Source organism: Rhinoderma darwinii, chromosome 1 (assembly GCF_050947455.1).
Source record: "Rhinoderma darwinii isolate aRhiDar2 chromosome 1, aRhiDar2.hap1, whole genome shotgun sequence".
Lineage (NCBI taxonomy): Eukaryota > Metazoa > Chordata > Amphibia > Anura > Rhinodermatidae > Rhinoderma > Rhinoderma darwinii.
This window is the reverse complement of record NC_134687.1, coordinates 580,192,520-580,209,389: the sequence shown is the minus strand read 5'-3', so window position 1 is coordinate 580,209,389 and position 16,870 is coordinate 580,192,520. Positions and strand designations below refer to the sequence as shown.

Sequence of the window (16,870 nt, the reverse complement as noted above, 5' to 3'; positions counted from 1 at the left end):
GATTCTGGCAGTTGCTAGGGGGCGTGTCTTACTGTGTGTGATGTTTGCCAGTACTGTATGCAATATTCAGTCTGCCCATAGTTCCCATCATGCACCTAAACAGCCAGCCAATCGGGAAAACCAAAGGTCCTTTTGCAGCACAGTTGTCTTTTGCATCTGACATGTTGGATTTACCATATCCGACACATCTTCTCTACTCTACCAATACTAAGTATCTAAGGTTGGTTTTATAAAGTATCTGATAGCACTCGGATAAATAGATCCTCTCCCAGCTCTCACATCTTCCAGCATCCCCCTCTGCCTCCATAGTCCTGCATTATTTTTTTTCCTGCCTGCTCTCACTTCAGCCATACACTATGAGGTACAATATGGTCTGTACACAGTATATAATACTATAAAGACAGCTCTGTATACACTGTACAGTATATACTATAAGGACAGCAGTGTACGGCACTGTATACAGTGTATATATATATATATATATATATATATATATTATAAAGACAGCTCTGTATACACTATACAGTATATACCAGGGGTCTCAAGCACGCGGGCCGCATGCGGCCCGCGTGACACAGAGCCGCTAGTATCGGCTCTGCTCCGAGACTCTGGAATTCCCTGACATCGCTGTTCACATATGAACAGCGATGTCTGGGGTTTCCCCAGAGCCAGAGTCTCGAGCAGAGCGCTGGTGTCGGCTCTGCTCCGGGACTCTGTGGAATTCCCTGACATCGCTGCCCATATATGGACAGTGTGTCAGGGTCTTGCCCAGAGCGGAGCAGAGCGCTGGTGTCGGCTCTGCTCCTGGACTCTGTGGAATTCCCTGACATCGCTGTCCAGATATGAACAGCGATGTCTGGGGCTTCCCCAGAGCCGGAGTCCCGAGCAGAGCGCTGGTGTCGGCTCTGCTGCGGGACTCTGGAATTCCCTGACATCGCAGTCCACATATGAACTGGGGCTTCCCCAGAGCCGGAGTCCCGAGCAGAGCGCTGGTGTCGGCTCTGCTCCGGGACTCTGTGGAATTCCCTGACATCGCTGTCCACATATGAACAGCGATGTCTGGGGCTTCCCCAGAGCCGGAGTCCCGAGCAGAGCGCTGGTGTCGGCTCTGCTGCGGGACTCTGTGGAATTCCCTGACATCGCTGTCCACATATGAACAGCGATGTCTGGGGCTTCCCCAGAGCCGGAGTCCCGAGCAGAGCGCTGGTGTCGGCTCTGCTGCGGGACTCTGTGGAATTCCCTGACATCGCTGTCCATATATGTACAGTGTGTCAGGGTCTTCACCAGAGCGGAGTCCCGGGCAGAGCGCTATTATCGGCTCTGCTCCGGGACTCTGGGGAAGCCTCTGACATCGCTGTCCATACATCGACAATGATGTCAAGGGCTTCCCCAGAGCAGGAGTCCCAGTGATGTCAGGAGCACAGCTGGAGTCCCAGGAAGAGCCTACTAGCGCTCTGCCTGGGACTCCAGCTCTGGGCAAGCCCCTGACATCACTGGGGCAGCCTCTACAGAGGGCTCTGGGGCAGCCTCTACAGAGGGCTCTGGGGCAGCCTCTACAGAGGGCTCTGGGGCAGCCTCTACAGAGGGCTCTGGGGCAGCCTCTACAGAGGGCTCTGGGGCAGCCTCTACAGAGGGCTCTGGGGCAGCCTCTACAGAGGGCTCTGGGGCAGCCTCTACAGAGGGCTCTGGGGCAGCCTCTACAGAGGGCTCTGGGGCAGCCTCTACAGAGGGCTCTGGGGCAGCCTCTACAGAGGGCTCTGGGGCAGCCTCTACAGAGGGCTCTGGGGCAGCCTCTACAGAGGGCTCTGGGGCAGCCTCTACAGAGGGCTCTGGGGCAGCCTCTACAGAGGGCTCTGTGGCAGCCTCTACAGAGGGCACTGTGGCAGCCTCTACAGAGGGCACTGTGGCAGCCTCTACAGAGGGCACTGTGGCAGCCTCTACAGAGGGCACTGTGGCAGCCTCTACAGAGGGCACTGTGGCAGCCTCTACAGAGGGCACTGTGGCAGCCTCTACAGAGGGCACTGTGGCAGCCTCTACAGAGGGCGTGTGGCAGCATCTACAAGTGGGTGTGTGACAGTATCTAAAGAGGACACTGGCATTATCTAGGGGTGTGTTGCATTATCTACAGAGGGCACTGTGGCCTTATCTACAGAGGGCACTGTGGCCTTATCTACAGAGGGCACTGTGGCCTTATCTACAGAGGGCACTGTGGCCTTATCTACAGAGGGCACTGTGGCCTTATCTACAGAGGGCACTGTGGCCTTATCTACAGAGGGCACTGTGGCCTTATCTACAGAGGGCACTGTGGCCTTATCTACAGAGGGCACTGTGGCCTTATCTACAGAGGGCACTGTGGCCTTATCTACAGAGGGCACTGTGGCCTTATCTAGGGGTGTGTTGCATTATCCACAGAGGGCACTGCGGCAGCATCCACAGAGGGCACTGCGGCAGCATCCACAGAGGGCACTGCGGCAGCATCCACAGAGGGCACTGCGGCAGCATCCACAGAGGGCACTGCGGCAGCATCCACAGAGGGCACTTCGGCAGCATCTAAAAAGAGGCTGCCCAATCTTGACATGTGTGCTAACTGAGCCGCCGGACTGCATTTAGCGACACTTAAACTGGAAAACTGGATTGTTGAAATAAGCACATGGAGAAATATCTCAAATTTTAAACCTAGCGCTATTATTATAGTAATGTAGTATTATTATTCTAGTAATATAGTGTTATAGTAGTTCAAATAACTAATTGATTAACAATAATTTAGTATTGTATCAAATTTGAAAGTAATGCGGCCCCTCAACTTCCCATTTTTTTCTATATGCGGCCCACTTACCCGGCCGAGTTTGAGACCCCTGGTATATACTATGACAGCAGTGTACAGCACTGTATACAGTGTGTGTATGTATATATATATATATATATATATATATATATACTATAAAGACAGCTCTGTATACACTATACAGTATATACTATAAGGACAGCAGTGTACAGCACTGTATACAGTATATATACACTATAAAAATCGTCTGCGTAATACAGTAGCATTTTAAATAATGAGATATTCAAAATCTCATGTACACGTTGCTGTTTTGTCCGCGTGTAAATGGACAAGGAGCAGATTTTACAATCTGCAGGACGCCTATTTTTGGTGCAGATGTTCCCTGTGTATTTCACCTCTTTCAATGCGAAGGGTGAAATTCTATCAAACATTAACACAAAAAGCGCATATCCACGCTCTGAAATCCAAATATGCAATAGTCCGTGCAGATTTTATGCACCGATTTCAGTGTGTATACCTGTGGAGGTAGCCTTAGCCCTAATGCACACATCCGTGTGTGCCTGACCTGTGCTTCTGCTACTGGAGCGCCTCTCACACACACTACTCCGGACAGTAGCAGAGCTCATCACAGTCTCTTCCATGTGCTCTGCTGCTGCAGGTAGTGTATAGAGGCAGAGAGACCTTCCTGACGTCGCGATGGGGGTGTGTACATCTGACGTCAGGATGGGGTCACCACCCACCGGTACTCATAGGCAGCAGAATCCACTGATACATTCAAACGGTGTACGGATTTCTGCTAGCAACAGGAGAAATACAAGAAATAAAATGTGGTAGAAAAGTGTCAGAGTGGCCATTTAAAACACATATAAGACAAAAAGGAGCCCAAATTCATTAATAAAGTATATTACAAAATCTATTTATATTACACATGCTGCTAGAGAATAAAAAGTTGATCGAACGTTTAGTTACGCTTTAAAGGGACATTCCCATCTTATAAATTGATCGTTAGGATATGCCTTCACATTATAAATGGTGGAGGTCTGACTTCTGGGACCCACCACCCCGCTTGAGAATGAAGGGGCTGCAGCACGGATTTAGCGCTGCGTCCCCTGCACTGGTTTTTCCCTGTGCAGTGGATGCCCTAAATCATTGTATCGAAAGTCTTATCTTTTTTTTTAATTTTTATTTACTATACAGTTCCCAGTTATCAGCCGTTTTAGGGTGCAGAGAAACTGGGTCTAGTGGCCTTCAATGAGATTACTGATTGGAAATCTACCGTCTCATTACTGTATCTCACATCTCTTAATTTCTGAGAACTTTTACATACATAAGTTATATTATCTTGTCTTATCGGCTGTTTTAAAATGTTCTACTCCTTTTAAGCGAATATCGCCAAGTGAGCGATTTGTTCTAATAGATCCCTGGACGAGGAGATGATCGCAAGGAGGGGGGAGACAAGTCCTCGTTTCAATGGGCCTTGTGTAATATCAAATTTCTAAAATGGGTGAATAAACTGGATCTTTCAGAGGGATTGCTTCTCTTTGCAGCAACTTTTCTCTGACTAATTGGAGGGGGAACCAGAGCATGGGACTCCCATCCGTATGCCCTAATAAACTATGGCTATTGATTGTCAAAAAAAAAAAGCCCCTTTCATTAAATCATTAGCGATACATTGGCCCACATTTATCCACAATGGGGTATACGTATGCTAATCATATTGGAGAGTGTAGACGGTGAGATGTTTTGCCAAAGTTATAAAGTGGTGCACGGGTCACATTTTGAAATCTTTGACTGTCTTAAAATCTTTTTACGCCTGCTATGAACAGCCTTGTCTAGAAAATCTCAAACGCAGCACAAACGTAGAAACCGGTCAAGTTTTTAAAACCGACAATAAAAAAAATTGGTTGGCGCAGTCTGAGATGACTTTTCTTGCGATACAGTGTTAGGCTTCATTGACATCTACGCTAGGGCTCTGTTCCTACATTCCGTCGGAGCTTTCCGTTAGAACAGAGCCCTGACAGATACAAACAGAAACCATAGGTTTCCATCACCATTTATTTCAATGGTGACGGATCCGGTGCCAATGGTTTCCGTTTGTCTCCGTTGTGCAAGGGTTCCGTCGCTTTGACGGGATGAATAGCGTATATTGTTTCTGTCAAAACGTCGGAACCCTTGCACGACGGAGACAAACAGAAACCATTGGCACCGAATCAGTCACCATTGAAATCTATGGTGATGGAAACGGAAACCTATGGTTTTCCATTTGTGTCTGTCAGGGCTCCCGTTCCCACAGAAAGCTCCGATGGAAAATCGTAACAAAGCACTAGCGCAGAAGCCATAAATGCAGGAGACGAGAATAACCATTCACAGGTGCTGGGGAAGAAAGTTATTCTTCTTCTGCGCAGGTTGCTAATGGAAATGTCACCCAGGATATCCGCATTACCTCCAAGACTTCCTATAATAGAAAAACCTGAGATGCGGGACTGCTTTGGTGAACTACTGCGACAACAGCGTTCCAGTTTGGCGCAAGACTTTTATACTTACAAGATATTAAATGTTAAAGGCTATGTTAACCTTTGAAGATTTTGTTATAGTAAAAAATATATATATTTTTTTTTTAATGGAACTTTTTAGTTTTGTTTTTTTATTTAAAAAAAAATAATTAACTTTTTGAAATACAACTTCTATGTATCCTGGATACATAGAAGCTGTGTCTTGCACTGAAGCCCAAATCCGTCAGGTCAGTGGGACTGACTGCATTGGTGATAGTGGGTTCTGCATGTCTCTGATTTGATGGATTTGTGTTTCAGTGTAAGGCTGGGTTCACACGACCTATTTTCAGACGTAAACGAGGCGTATTATTCCTCGTTTTACGTCTGAAAATAGGGCTCCAATACGTCGGCAAACATCTGCCTATTCATTTGAATGGGTTTGCCGACGTACTGTGCAGACGACCTGTCATTTACGCGTCGTCGTTTGACAGCTGTCAAACGACGATGCGTAAAAATACAGCCTCGTCAAAAGAAGTGCAGGGCACTTCTTTCAGACGTAATTTGAGCCGTTCTTCATTGAACTCAATGAAGCACAGCTCAAAATTTACGGCTGTCAGAGAAGCCTCGCAAAATGCGAGAAGGAGCTTTTACGTCTGAAACGAGGCAGCTGTTTTCTCCTGAAAACAGTCTGTCTTTTTAGACGTAAAAGCCTGCTACCGTGTGCACATACCCGAAGATACAGCTTCTATGTATCCAGGATACATAGAAGCTGTATCTCCAAAAGGTAAACATATATTTTTTTTTTAAAAAACACAGTTGCATTAAACCCTATAATATACACTGTTTTAGTGCAATAAAAAAAAAAGTCTTCAAAGGTTTCCTCAGCCTTTAAAAGCATATAGTAAAATCAAGCAGGATAATGTCAGTCCACATGTATCAACATGACTCAAGTTTCGCCCTTACCGCTTCTGAGGCATCTGTATGAAAGAGACCTAAATATTCCGGTATTTTAGAGAAATCATAACTGCTCGGGTAGAAGTGTCTGCTGGGGGGCTTCTATCTGCCCAGCTCAGCACGATTGACTAATTTCTCCTTATTTGTGTATGGGGAGAGACCTGTCAATCAAAGCGACCTGGGCAGGCTTAGATCTTGGTATCCTATTAGAGAATCATAGCTTTCAATTGATATCAGGATCAAGTGCAATATTTTGGGAGCAGGAAGGAAGGTTTTACCTACTAGTTCTGTGTGTGTGTGGGGGGGGGGGGGGGGGGAGGGGAAAATGCAAGTGACAGTAGGAAGCAAGTTCCAGTCATCTCTTCCCAGTACAGCCTTCTAGTGACCCTGGGGGGAGGGGGGTTATTTATTTTACACACCACCCATGAGTATAAAGACTGGGTGTCATTTTTACTAGGTGTTTGGTGTCTACATTCATGCAATGTATGGTATGATACATTTTTTTTAGAATTTTGTAATTGAGGTTTTATATGTGTGTCATGAGAGAAAAAATTGTCATGACCGTAAAAGTGTTAAGGTTAACGTTATTGCTTTTCCCGGCACAGTATAATGGCATGTGGCAAAGTAATTGCACTACAATTAAAGGGTAACTAAACTTTAGACATGTCAGAAGTTTTGATCGGTGGAGGTCTGAGCACTGAGACCCCCACCGATCGCTAAACAAAGCAGCAGAAACGCTCGGGTGTGCGCTATACGAGCTTAATAAAAGTCTGAGACTATGCACTGCTCTATGGACTCTCTCGAGCGCTTCTGCCGCTTTGTTTTAGTGATCGGTGGGGGTCAGTGCTCGGACCCCACCAATGAAAACTTCTGACATGTCATTGTGACATGTCGAACGTCTTTGAAAGTTTAGTTACCCTTTAAGTATTTTGATGCATTACTTTTTTTTTTTTTTTTTTTAAGGCAACTTCAGTTTCAAATTTCTCATATACGGGCGCACGTTTGTGTAATCACTTGTCAAGTAATCTTCAGATAAATCTGCAGAACTGGAACTTCAGGCATTTTCTCCTTAAGAGGTAATTATATGATCATGTTTGTTAGCTCTCTGAGCATTGTAAGCAAACTTTAGTCTCAATATATCTATAAACATGAGTGTCTGCAATATGCTTATAATGTATAAACATGGCAGATGCTAAGGCCACCCATTATATTGCCTCTAAGCCAGAATTTGGGGTGCAATATATTGTATCCACGTCAGAGGCGTAGCTAGTGGTTTAGCACAGGGGGAGCGAAACACATCTGAGTGGTCCCAACCCAGTGGGGTCCACAGTATAATGACTCCTTAGTGGGCTGCACATCGTATAATGCCCCTATAGCTGCCACCACAAAGGATAATGCTCCCATAGCTCTCCCCACATAGTATAATGACCCCTTAGTGCCCCCCACACAGTATAATTGACTTATAGCTGCCCCCTACACACTATATAATGGCCTTATAGCTGTCGTCACACAGTATAATGCCCCTATAGATGCCTACATACAATATAATGCCGCTATAGATGCTTACATACAGTATAATGCCGCTATAGATGCTTACATACAGTATAATGCCGCTATAGCTAGCTGCCCACATACAGTAAATTGCCCCATACAGTATTTTGCCCCCATAGCTGCCCCATACAGTAATTGCCCCCAAAGCTGCCCCCATACAGTTTACTTCCCTATTGGGGCCCCCCATACCCAGTATAATGCCCCCATAGCTGCCCCATACAGTATATTGCCCATACAGTATAATGCCCCCATAGCTGCCCTTATATTGTTAATTGCCCCCATAGCTGACCCATACAGTATAATGCACACATAGCTGCACCTCATACAGTATAATGCCTCCCATAGCTGCCCTGATATTGTATAAGGCTGACCCCATACAGTATACTTCCCTATTGCGTCCCCCCTATACCCAGTATAATGCCCCCTAAGCTGCCACCACACAGTATAATGCCCCATAATGCCTAATAAAAAAAATAATATAAATATTTACCCATCCACGTTCTCACGACGAGTGGAGGAGATCCGCTCTGTGCAGTGTGTGGCTTTGCGTAGACAGGTGCGACGATGTCACTACAGCGCGCTTGTCTGTGTCGAGACGGTCACAGCTAGAGCTGCATTACACACTGAATGCTGGAGCAAGGAGCCGTCGGCTCCTTGCTCCAGCATTGGATTCAACTGTATCTGCATACTGAGGACGCAGATACAGTTGAAACCGGGACAGACACCACTGCTGGTGGATCGGCTCTGGGACTCAATGGGCGCGAGGACAAACCCCCCCCCCCCCGTACCCCTCCCCGCTAGCTACGCTACTGATCGATGTATGTTCTGTATTAGATGGGTAGGCAACATAATGTAGCAGCGAGACCATATTACATTGTATTGACACATAATTGGGTACTAGGTAGCGGGCTTGCTGCTCCCCATTCAGTCTACAGTCTCTTAGCACACATTTGTGGACACAATATACTGTATATATGACCTAGCTTCAGCATTTCATGTGCTCATACCCTATATCCTGAAGAGTTCAGAACAAGGGTTTATTCCTAAGGTGGCCACATAATGTTCAGACCTCTACTTAGCATTTCTCTACCTAAGTTGTTGTTTTTGCAATTCTCACGTCCTACAGATGTCAGACGGAATTTGAGAAGAGACATCAGGCAGCAAAAGGAAACGAAGCCACAAGAAAGCGCTTTCATGCCTTTGTATTGTTCTTGGGTGAACTTTATCTCAACCTGGAGGTAAGACTAGAAATCCCAATGTAGATTCTTAACGAGAACCTGGGTATGAAAATCATATCCTACTATCCTAGTCTGCATATTCTAACTGCTTGCGGACTGCCCACGACTTTTAAAGGGAACCTGTCACCAGCATTTCACCTATTTAACCAGCAATACCTGGTGGTAGTGGGTGAAAAATAATTTCTTAGTTGGCTCTGTAGCTTTAGTATTCAGTTTTTTAGTGTTCCCGTGCCGTATGCTAATGAGCACAAGTCAAATCTTCGTTCCTCAAGTCTTTCCGAGTTTACCCGCCTCCTTACTTTAATTGAGAGTTTTTCGCCTTCCCCCAGGACACACAATCCCGCGCCTGTGCATTGATGTCTTCTTCTGGTGTGTGCGTAGAACGGGACACCGGATTATTACGATAAAAGGCAGGAAATGTTTGCAGGAGGAGTTTAGGAGAGGGGATAACGGAAATAAACATTTGATAGCAGCGGCCAGTGAGGGATAAGTAAAGCTCAATAGGTGAAATGCTGGGGACTGGTTCCCATTAAATGTTGGTCTGCTCTGCATCTATAACAGCTGCTGAAGAGGCGGCTCCTCATAGGGAAGGCACAGATGGCTTATTCCCATCTTTACTTGTCTGATCGCTAGGTTCATGCCGCTCAATGCTTTATTAGTCCTGATGATCACGTGACAAATGATATAATCACTAGGTGAGGTCAGTCAGCCACAGTTGCAGAGAAAAACTGTCATGTATAATGCTTCCAAAAGTTTCTTATGATCTCATGGGGTCATTGTGAGAAATATAGAAATTATAAAACACAGAAGGCCAAGCTCAAACCACAACGTTAGCCCTAAACTATACATCTCCTATGTTAAAATGATCGTAATAGAAAGGGGAAGCCACTTCAAAACTTTTACGTTTGTGCAACTGTATGAAATAGAAAAAAGTGTCCCTTTTTCGCCTTTTTTTTTTATTTAATAGATTTTCACCTAGTATTACAAAAACAAAATTGTGCAAAGGTAAATCTCCATGCTTTATGGGAAAAAAGGGCAAAAAAATTTTTTTGGGTGGCTGAACAATAAAAGAAGTTGTAGCCGTGTAAGGTAAGACTTCTCTGCTCTCTGCTGTCAGAGCTGGAGCACGGCTGTAATTGGCTGCCACTCCTGATTGTATGGGCACAGTTTCTTTTATGGCCTGGTGCAAGAACTTATTCCCACCAATGTAGTACTATTATGACACTATGCGCCAAGAGGTTGAGTTGTTCGATATGTCATGGGTTCATTTATTTTAGTAACTTATTGTACTTCTTGCTTTTGTTAAAATATTTTACTATAAAAGCTATATAGTGACAATTTTATGGTAAGATGACATACTCCTCTCATGGTTACAATACTTGCCACCCGGAATCATTCTTTTGTATGTGGCACAATGTTACTTTGGCTTGGTGATCGTAACAATTTTAAGATCTTCCATGTATTGAGGTGTATGTTTTTTCCTCTTGTTCGTCTAATAGTTAAAAGGTGCAAAGGGCCAGATGACCAGAGCAGAGATCCTGCAGAGTGGCCTCAAGGAGTTGCTGGATGCTTTATTCTCCAACCCTATAGATGACAATCTCATCTGTGCTGTAAAACTACTTAAGGTATGCAGCAGCTCATGTATATTTACATCTAGATTTAATGGCGCTGATTGGAGAAGTTGGGGGTCCTCGATACACAAGAACGAACATGACCGCTCTTTTCTGTACTGGCACCACTGTTTTAGATTTTCATTCTTGTTTCGCTTCCTTCAGTCAAAAACTCAAAACTTATAGAGCAGTGAGTTTAGAAACCCGTGCAGAACAATAATCTAGTTCCTATTAGGTTTACTCATGTATGTCCTGCTGGTAGTTTTTTGTAGTACCACTATAGTGTTAATTTAAAGGGCAAGTGCACATTAGGCTGGACCCTAAAAGTGGTAAGTTTTTCATAGCTACTGTCCTAAACTGGGTACGCAAGAGTAAACTTCATGGGGCACGACCATTTGTGCAGCTCAGCAGCAGCGTTATTATTATGTTTTTTTGTTTTCTTTTCTTTATAATAATTTTTTTATATTGTTTTTGATCCTGAATGTATAAGACTTCTGTTGTCCATTAGTTTGTTGTTTTTTTTTTGTCTTCTGAATCAACTTTTATTGTGTAATATTGGTGTACACAATAGGCAGTCAATTAGTAAAAAATCTTGTATATGTTTTCTCTAAAGATTTAGTTTCAAAAAGGTTTTATTGGTTTGAAAACGAGCAAGAAAAATAGGGCATTAAAAAACAAATCTATAAAGACCCTATGCAGAGGGCAGGACATCATATTTGTACATAAACAAAAATAAATGAAGTATATAAAGCAAGAAATAATACAAGATAAGATAAATCATAATGTGGGGAAAGGAACTATATACAATGGGAAAATTCTCATGTCCATATATGAAATATACAAGCATGGTAAAAGCTCAACAAGCAAAATAAGTTACGAGCTTACATCTCGAGAAAGCTGAAATATACAATACATGACCAAAAATAAAAATTATATGGCAAAACATTGACAAGAACATTCATGAGGTTTCTCAAAAAGTCTAGTAATATGATAAATTAGAAGAATGGGAGGAGAGCAGCCAGGGCCGCCACACCTTATCATATTGTTCCATCATATCAGTACGAACTGCTTAGATTTTTCCATATCTAGCTATTTTATCTACTCTGTTTCTTATCTCGGAAAGAGAGAGATCATTTTTTTCCATTTAGAGGCAATGTGTATGGGACTAGCTTAACAGGAGCATAGCGCAGTCCTACGGGCTTATCACCTAGCAAACAAATAGAGGGCACCTTATGAAAAGTATGGCCAAGAACATCAGAAATGAGCCCACAAATGGAGTCCCAAAATGCACTAGCAATGGGACATCCCCACCACGTATGGTACATGGAACCCACAATCCCTAAAACAGAGTGGGGAAGTTGCAGGGCAGATGGCATGAAGACGTTCAGGTACTAAGTAGGTTCTATGTAGAACGTTCACTGAGGTTTCCGCTAGAGTAACTTGCCAACTCCCTTTATGGAGAAAATTACAACAACTTGTCAGTTTCTCTAAAGAAAGCTGACACTGGATATCCTCCTCCCTTTTTAACATACACAATAACTTCAGCCCATCCAATTTAATATATATATATATATATATATATATATAAAGTCCCACCCTCACAAAAAATATAAAATTAATTGTTCAAGAACTTCTCTAAAGATTTAAAGAGGATCAGTAGTCCACAAAACAAAACCTGGCACACAGAGAGCACTCCGCACGGCCGTGGCTTTGTTCTTTTAAGCCAGTTATGCTCCTGTCTAGAGATTACTTATTTTTGTCTAATTCAAAACTGCCCATACAAACAGCGCCGGCATGCTGCGCGACAAAACTGCACGCGTTTCCACCGCTAATTGACACATTTTCAACGTGAATTGTTGCATTTTTTTATTTGGGTTTGGCCACACAACTTGTACAGGTAAAGCACTTGGTTTCAATGTTTTAAAACCTTGCATCACAAAACCACAGCAATTCGTGGTAAAGCTGGGTGGCGTTCTTGGCTTGTCAGCACACTACTGGCACACTGCCGCTACGTGTATGGGACCATACGTGTTAGGTAGCTGTTGGCCGTACGAGCATGTCTCCCGACTCTCCTGTACACATGTACGCAGGGCCGAGGTGTCTGGCAGCGGTCACTCCTCTTACAAGCAAAAGGATCGGGCACGTTGAAATCCAATAGCCCGATCCTCCTATCCGCCACACAACCACACGTTATTCAATTACACTTCATCTTTATTTACAAAGGGTTAACAAAATGTATCTTACGTTGACTTGCAGCGACCTTTTATGAATAAGCCTATACGTTATTGTGCCAGTCGAGACAGTGGGTGGAAGTACCCCTGTAGTTGTGTGGGTGAGGGGTGAGGAGGCAGGTGATCATTATAAATGTCTTGTTTTGTAGTTAACTGGATCGGTTCTAGAAGATGCCTGGAAAGAAAAGGGGGTCCCTAATATGGACGAAGTGATCCAGAAAATGAAGAATGTGGTTTTGGATGCGGACCGTAGCAGGTTGAAAATGGCAATTACTTCGTCAGTTTGTCTCCAGCTTTACCTATTATGACATAAGAAAACCAATTTTGAAGGTGTATAGTTTTGTAAACTAAATTGTATGTGTCTTTTTGTTTCAGAGATGTAAGACAGATGCTTCTGAAGTTAGTAGAACTGCGATCAAGTAATTGGGGGAGGGTTCAATCTACTTGGACTTTCAAGGAAGCTACTCCTGATAATGACCCAAATTACTTCATGGTTAGTTTACGCCTGCAAGTTATGACTGTTCTCTGCATTTTGTATTGACTGACCGATGGCAAAACTTGTTTGTTATTGTATAAATTCTCTGAATCAGTCATATCTGCCAAATGATCTAGATGTATGGATTAGTCCTTAAATACGATTGCAAATATGTATTCTTGCTTGATATTTAAAGGAGTAGTCCTAGAAGTCGTGTACATAAATGAGAGATCTGTTTCATTATGGCTTCTTTCTATCTATGCTTTTAGCCTGCAGCTTCTCTCCTCCTTTGTCCCCTTGACGCCACTCTTGCTTTGACTGTTAAGTCCTTTTTACATAGGCAGATTTTTTTTAAATGAGTGACGATTGACAATACAGCATGTTGACCAGCGCCCCGTTTGCTTCATTCAATTGGAGCAATGATCAGAATGTATGGGCACGAACAATTGTTACTATGATCGCTCGTCTCCATACATTTGTATCTTGTCGGCAGCAGATCGCCTGTTTACAAAGGGAGATGTTCTGCTGACATTGAGAAAGACACTCCACTTGTCCCGGGTCGAAACGTTGCCATTTTACTGGATGGTTGACCAATAAAATAATATATTGATTGAAATTTGGGAGACGTGTGCTGCTGTTCACCGCGCTTTGTCTGAGGATTACACTATATCAGACTGGGATTGTCTGATCTTACAGCATGGCGCCGCTCCTGATATCGGGATTTGTGCTTCTTCAAATACTATTTTGGATGTGACCACTGTTGCCACTTTATGTAATTTTTTTCTTTATGTTTCAGAATGAGCCCACCTTTTACACGTCTGAAGGCATTCCCTTCACTGCCGCAGACCCAGGTATCTGTAGGAGACATTCATGAAGTCATTTATTCTTTCTTAGAAATACTGAGTCTTACATGAGGCATTTACTGTTCTCTTCAGAGTATCAAGAAAAGTACCAGGAAATGCTGGACAGAGAAGACTTTTTCTGTGAAGAAACTGGCACAGACTTGTCTGCTTCTGGAGATGCGTATGTGATTTTAATTTTTTTTTAATTCTTTTATTTCGGAACCCCCAGCCCCATCCTTTTTACTATGTCTTGTTTGTTAATATTAATGGATATTCCTTTTTTTCATTGACTGCCACATTTACTTTTATCTATGACCCACGAATGATTTTCAGCCGTGTGTACAAAACTTCAGATGCTCATTCTACCTAATTTGCTGAGCACCTAAGGAACTGCACTGTGTGACTGAGACCTTAAGGCAGAAGAATGACAAGCTAATATTTAGTCAGGATTTGTCCCACCATGTTGTTGATGGGGGTGAGGAAAGTGACTTAGACTGTCACTACCTGTCATCATAGAGCTGCTTTATATATTTCACAATACAACCTGTGAGTGACTCCTCACTATGATGTGTGCCCATAGCAACCCGTCAGACCTACATGGGACACTATTGAGAAGACTTCAGGCAGTGACAGTTTGTCCAGTAGATAATAGCCGTGTCTACAATAATGCTTCATTTCAATACTACAATTCTTGTCTCTCTCCGTTTTTAGGTTCCTTGATGATTTAGGTGATGATGAGATGGACCCGGAAATGCAAGAAGCTTTTGAAAAGTTCTGTCTGGAGTCCGAACACAAGAGAAAGCAGTGAAAACCAGGACATAGCAATCCCACTATGGCAAGTTCAGTACGCTGTTTAGCACACGGGGCAGACGTATCATTCTTGCACCGAAAATATTACGTTCAAGATTATCTCAGACCTAGAAATTTATGCAAACTCTTTTTGTTTAAGTGAATGCCAAAAAGTGTACGCTGATACCCTGTAAGTTATATCGACATTTGTGTAAATACTATAGTTTCATTTCTGTTCAGTTAAAGGAACTGTGTGTGTTTTTTTTGTTTGTTTTTTTGGCTGCATTAAAAAAAAGAAAAACCTTAAATCCAATGGCACATTGTGTTGAGAAAACCTTTCCTAACGTGATCGTCCCATTCTACAATTGCGTTTATTGCTGTTAACCTGAAGGATTTGGTAGTTAATCTGGCCGGGTAATGTGCATGGCTTTTTGTGGGTTAAGAGCCTATGGAAAAAAAAATCCCAGTATTTCTCAAAGAACCCCCAACTCAGCCTGAATAACTTATTTCCGGAAGGTTTTCAGCTATGTTTTTCTGGACTTGACATAGAAACGTTACAAATAAAAAGCAATTTATTTTACCATAATTACTCTGTATGTTCAGGATGTTCATCCACTTGTGCTCTGTATTGTGCACCGTTAACCTGGGGGAGGGGGGATCTTATAGCAAAGAGATGGTAGAAAGCGTTAGGATTGTCAGAATAATCTAATCTATTAGAGAAAAAAAAATGTCATCTAAATATTTTTTTCCCCACGTCATATAGAGCCATCAATACTGAAACCTACAATTACAAGCAGGCAAAATGTCCGCTAACACGCAGTTTTTGCGCTGGAGTGCTTCTTTTCAGACCCACATGTTAGTACTGCATGCGATCACGGCTTCTACCTGGCAGTTTGTTCTCCATTGAAACAAATAGGGAAGGGGGCGGGGCTAACAGCAAAACACGGAGGATGGGGCATGCTGTAGTTCTATACGTCATATATTTAGTTCCATGTAGTTGATATAAGTTCTGCATGGTGTGAGCAGGATTTGTTTTATCCTCTTCACTTCAATGTACATCTGCCTGCTGCAGCTCCCATAATGCAGAAAAATAGAGGACTGCTTTTTTAGGCATTGAATAACATGCCAATAAGGGTCCATTCAGACGTTGAGGTGCGGCTGAAAACGCACCAAATCGCAGTAAAAACGCATGCGGTTTTGACCTCAACCCGACGTCTAAATCTACCCTTATAGTCAGTGCTATTTATTCTCTGCAGTTCAATGCCTAGTTTCACCTATCATTCTAAAAAGTGGCTTAAATGACTTAAAGAGGCTCTGTCACCAGATTATAAGTGCCCTATCTCCTACCTAATCTGATCGGCGCTGTAATGTAGATAACAGTGGTTTTTATTTGAAAAACTATCATTTTTGAGCAAGTTATGAACAATTTTAGATTTATGCTAATTCGTTTCTTAAAGAGGCTCTGTCACCAGATTTTGCAACCCCTATCTGCTATTGCAGCAGATAGGCGCTGCAATGTAGATTACAGTAACGTTTTTATTTTTAAAAAACGAGCATTTTTGGCCAAGTTATGACCATTTTTGTAGTTATGCAAATGAGGCTCGCAAAAGTCCAAGTGGGTGTGTTTAAAAGTAAAAGTCCAAGTGGGCGTGTATTAGGTGCGTACATCGGGGCGTGTTTACTACTTTTACTAGCTGGGCGTTCTGAAGAGAAGTGGATGATACTTCTCGTCAGAACGCCCAGCTTCTGCCAGATCACGCTGTGACGTCACTCACAGGTCCTGCATCGTGTCAGATGAGCGAGGACACATCGGCATCAGAGGCTTCAGTTGATTCTGCAGCAGCATCGGCGTTAGCAGGTAAGTCGATGTAGCTACTTACCTGCAAACGCTGATGCTGCTGCA

General features: G+C 43.2%; 1 protein-coding gene across 2 annotated transcripts in view; it reads left to right on the top strand.

The window, feature by feature from the left end:
* The window catches only part of PAIP1 (poly(A) binding protein interacting protein 1), a 29,961-nt gene extending 14,408 nt beyond the window's left edge, over window positions 1-15,553 (top strand). The window contains exons 4-11 of one of the 2 annotated variants that reach the window (XM_075839662.1): window positions 7,195-7,307; window positions 8,909-9,020; window positions 10,520-10,645; window positions 13,011-13,117; window positions 13,237-13,354; window positions 14,133-14,187; window positions 14,272-14,359; window positions 14,890-15,553. In XM_075839662.1, the coding sequence (XP_075695777.1) occupies window positions 7,195-7,307; window positions 8,909-9,020; window positions 10,520-10,645; window positions 13,011-13,117; window positions 13,237-13,354; window positions 14,133-14,187; window positions 14,272-14,359; window positions 14,890-14,986 (816 nt within the window). In that variant the 3' untranslated portion in view covers window positions 14,987-15,553. Of the gene's footprint in view, window positions 1-7,194; window positions 7,308-8,908; window positions 9,021-10,519; window positions 10,646-13,010; window positions 13,139-13,236; window positions 13,355-14,132; window positions 14,188-14,271; window positions 14,360-14,889 lie in introns of both variants that reach the window. The other variant, XM_075839653.1, reaches the window with a different exon arrangement.
* Window positions 15,554-16,870: the final 1,317 nt, after the last annotated feature.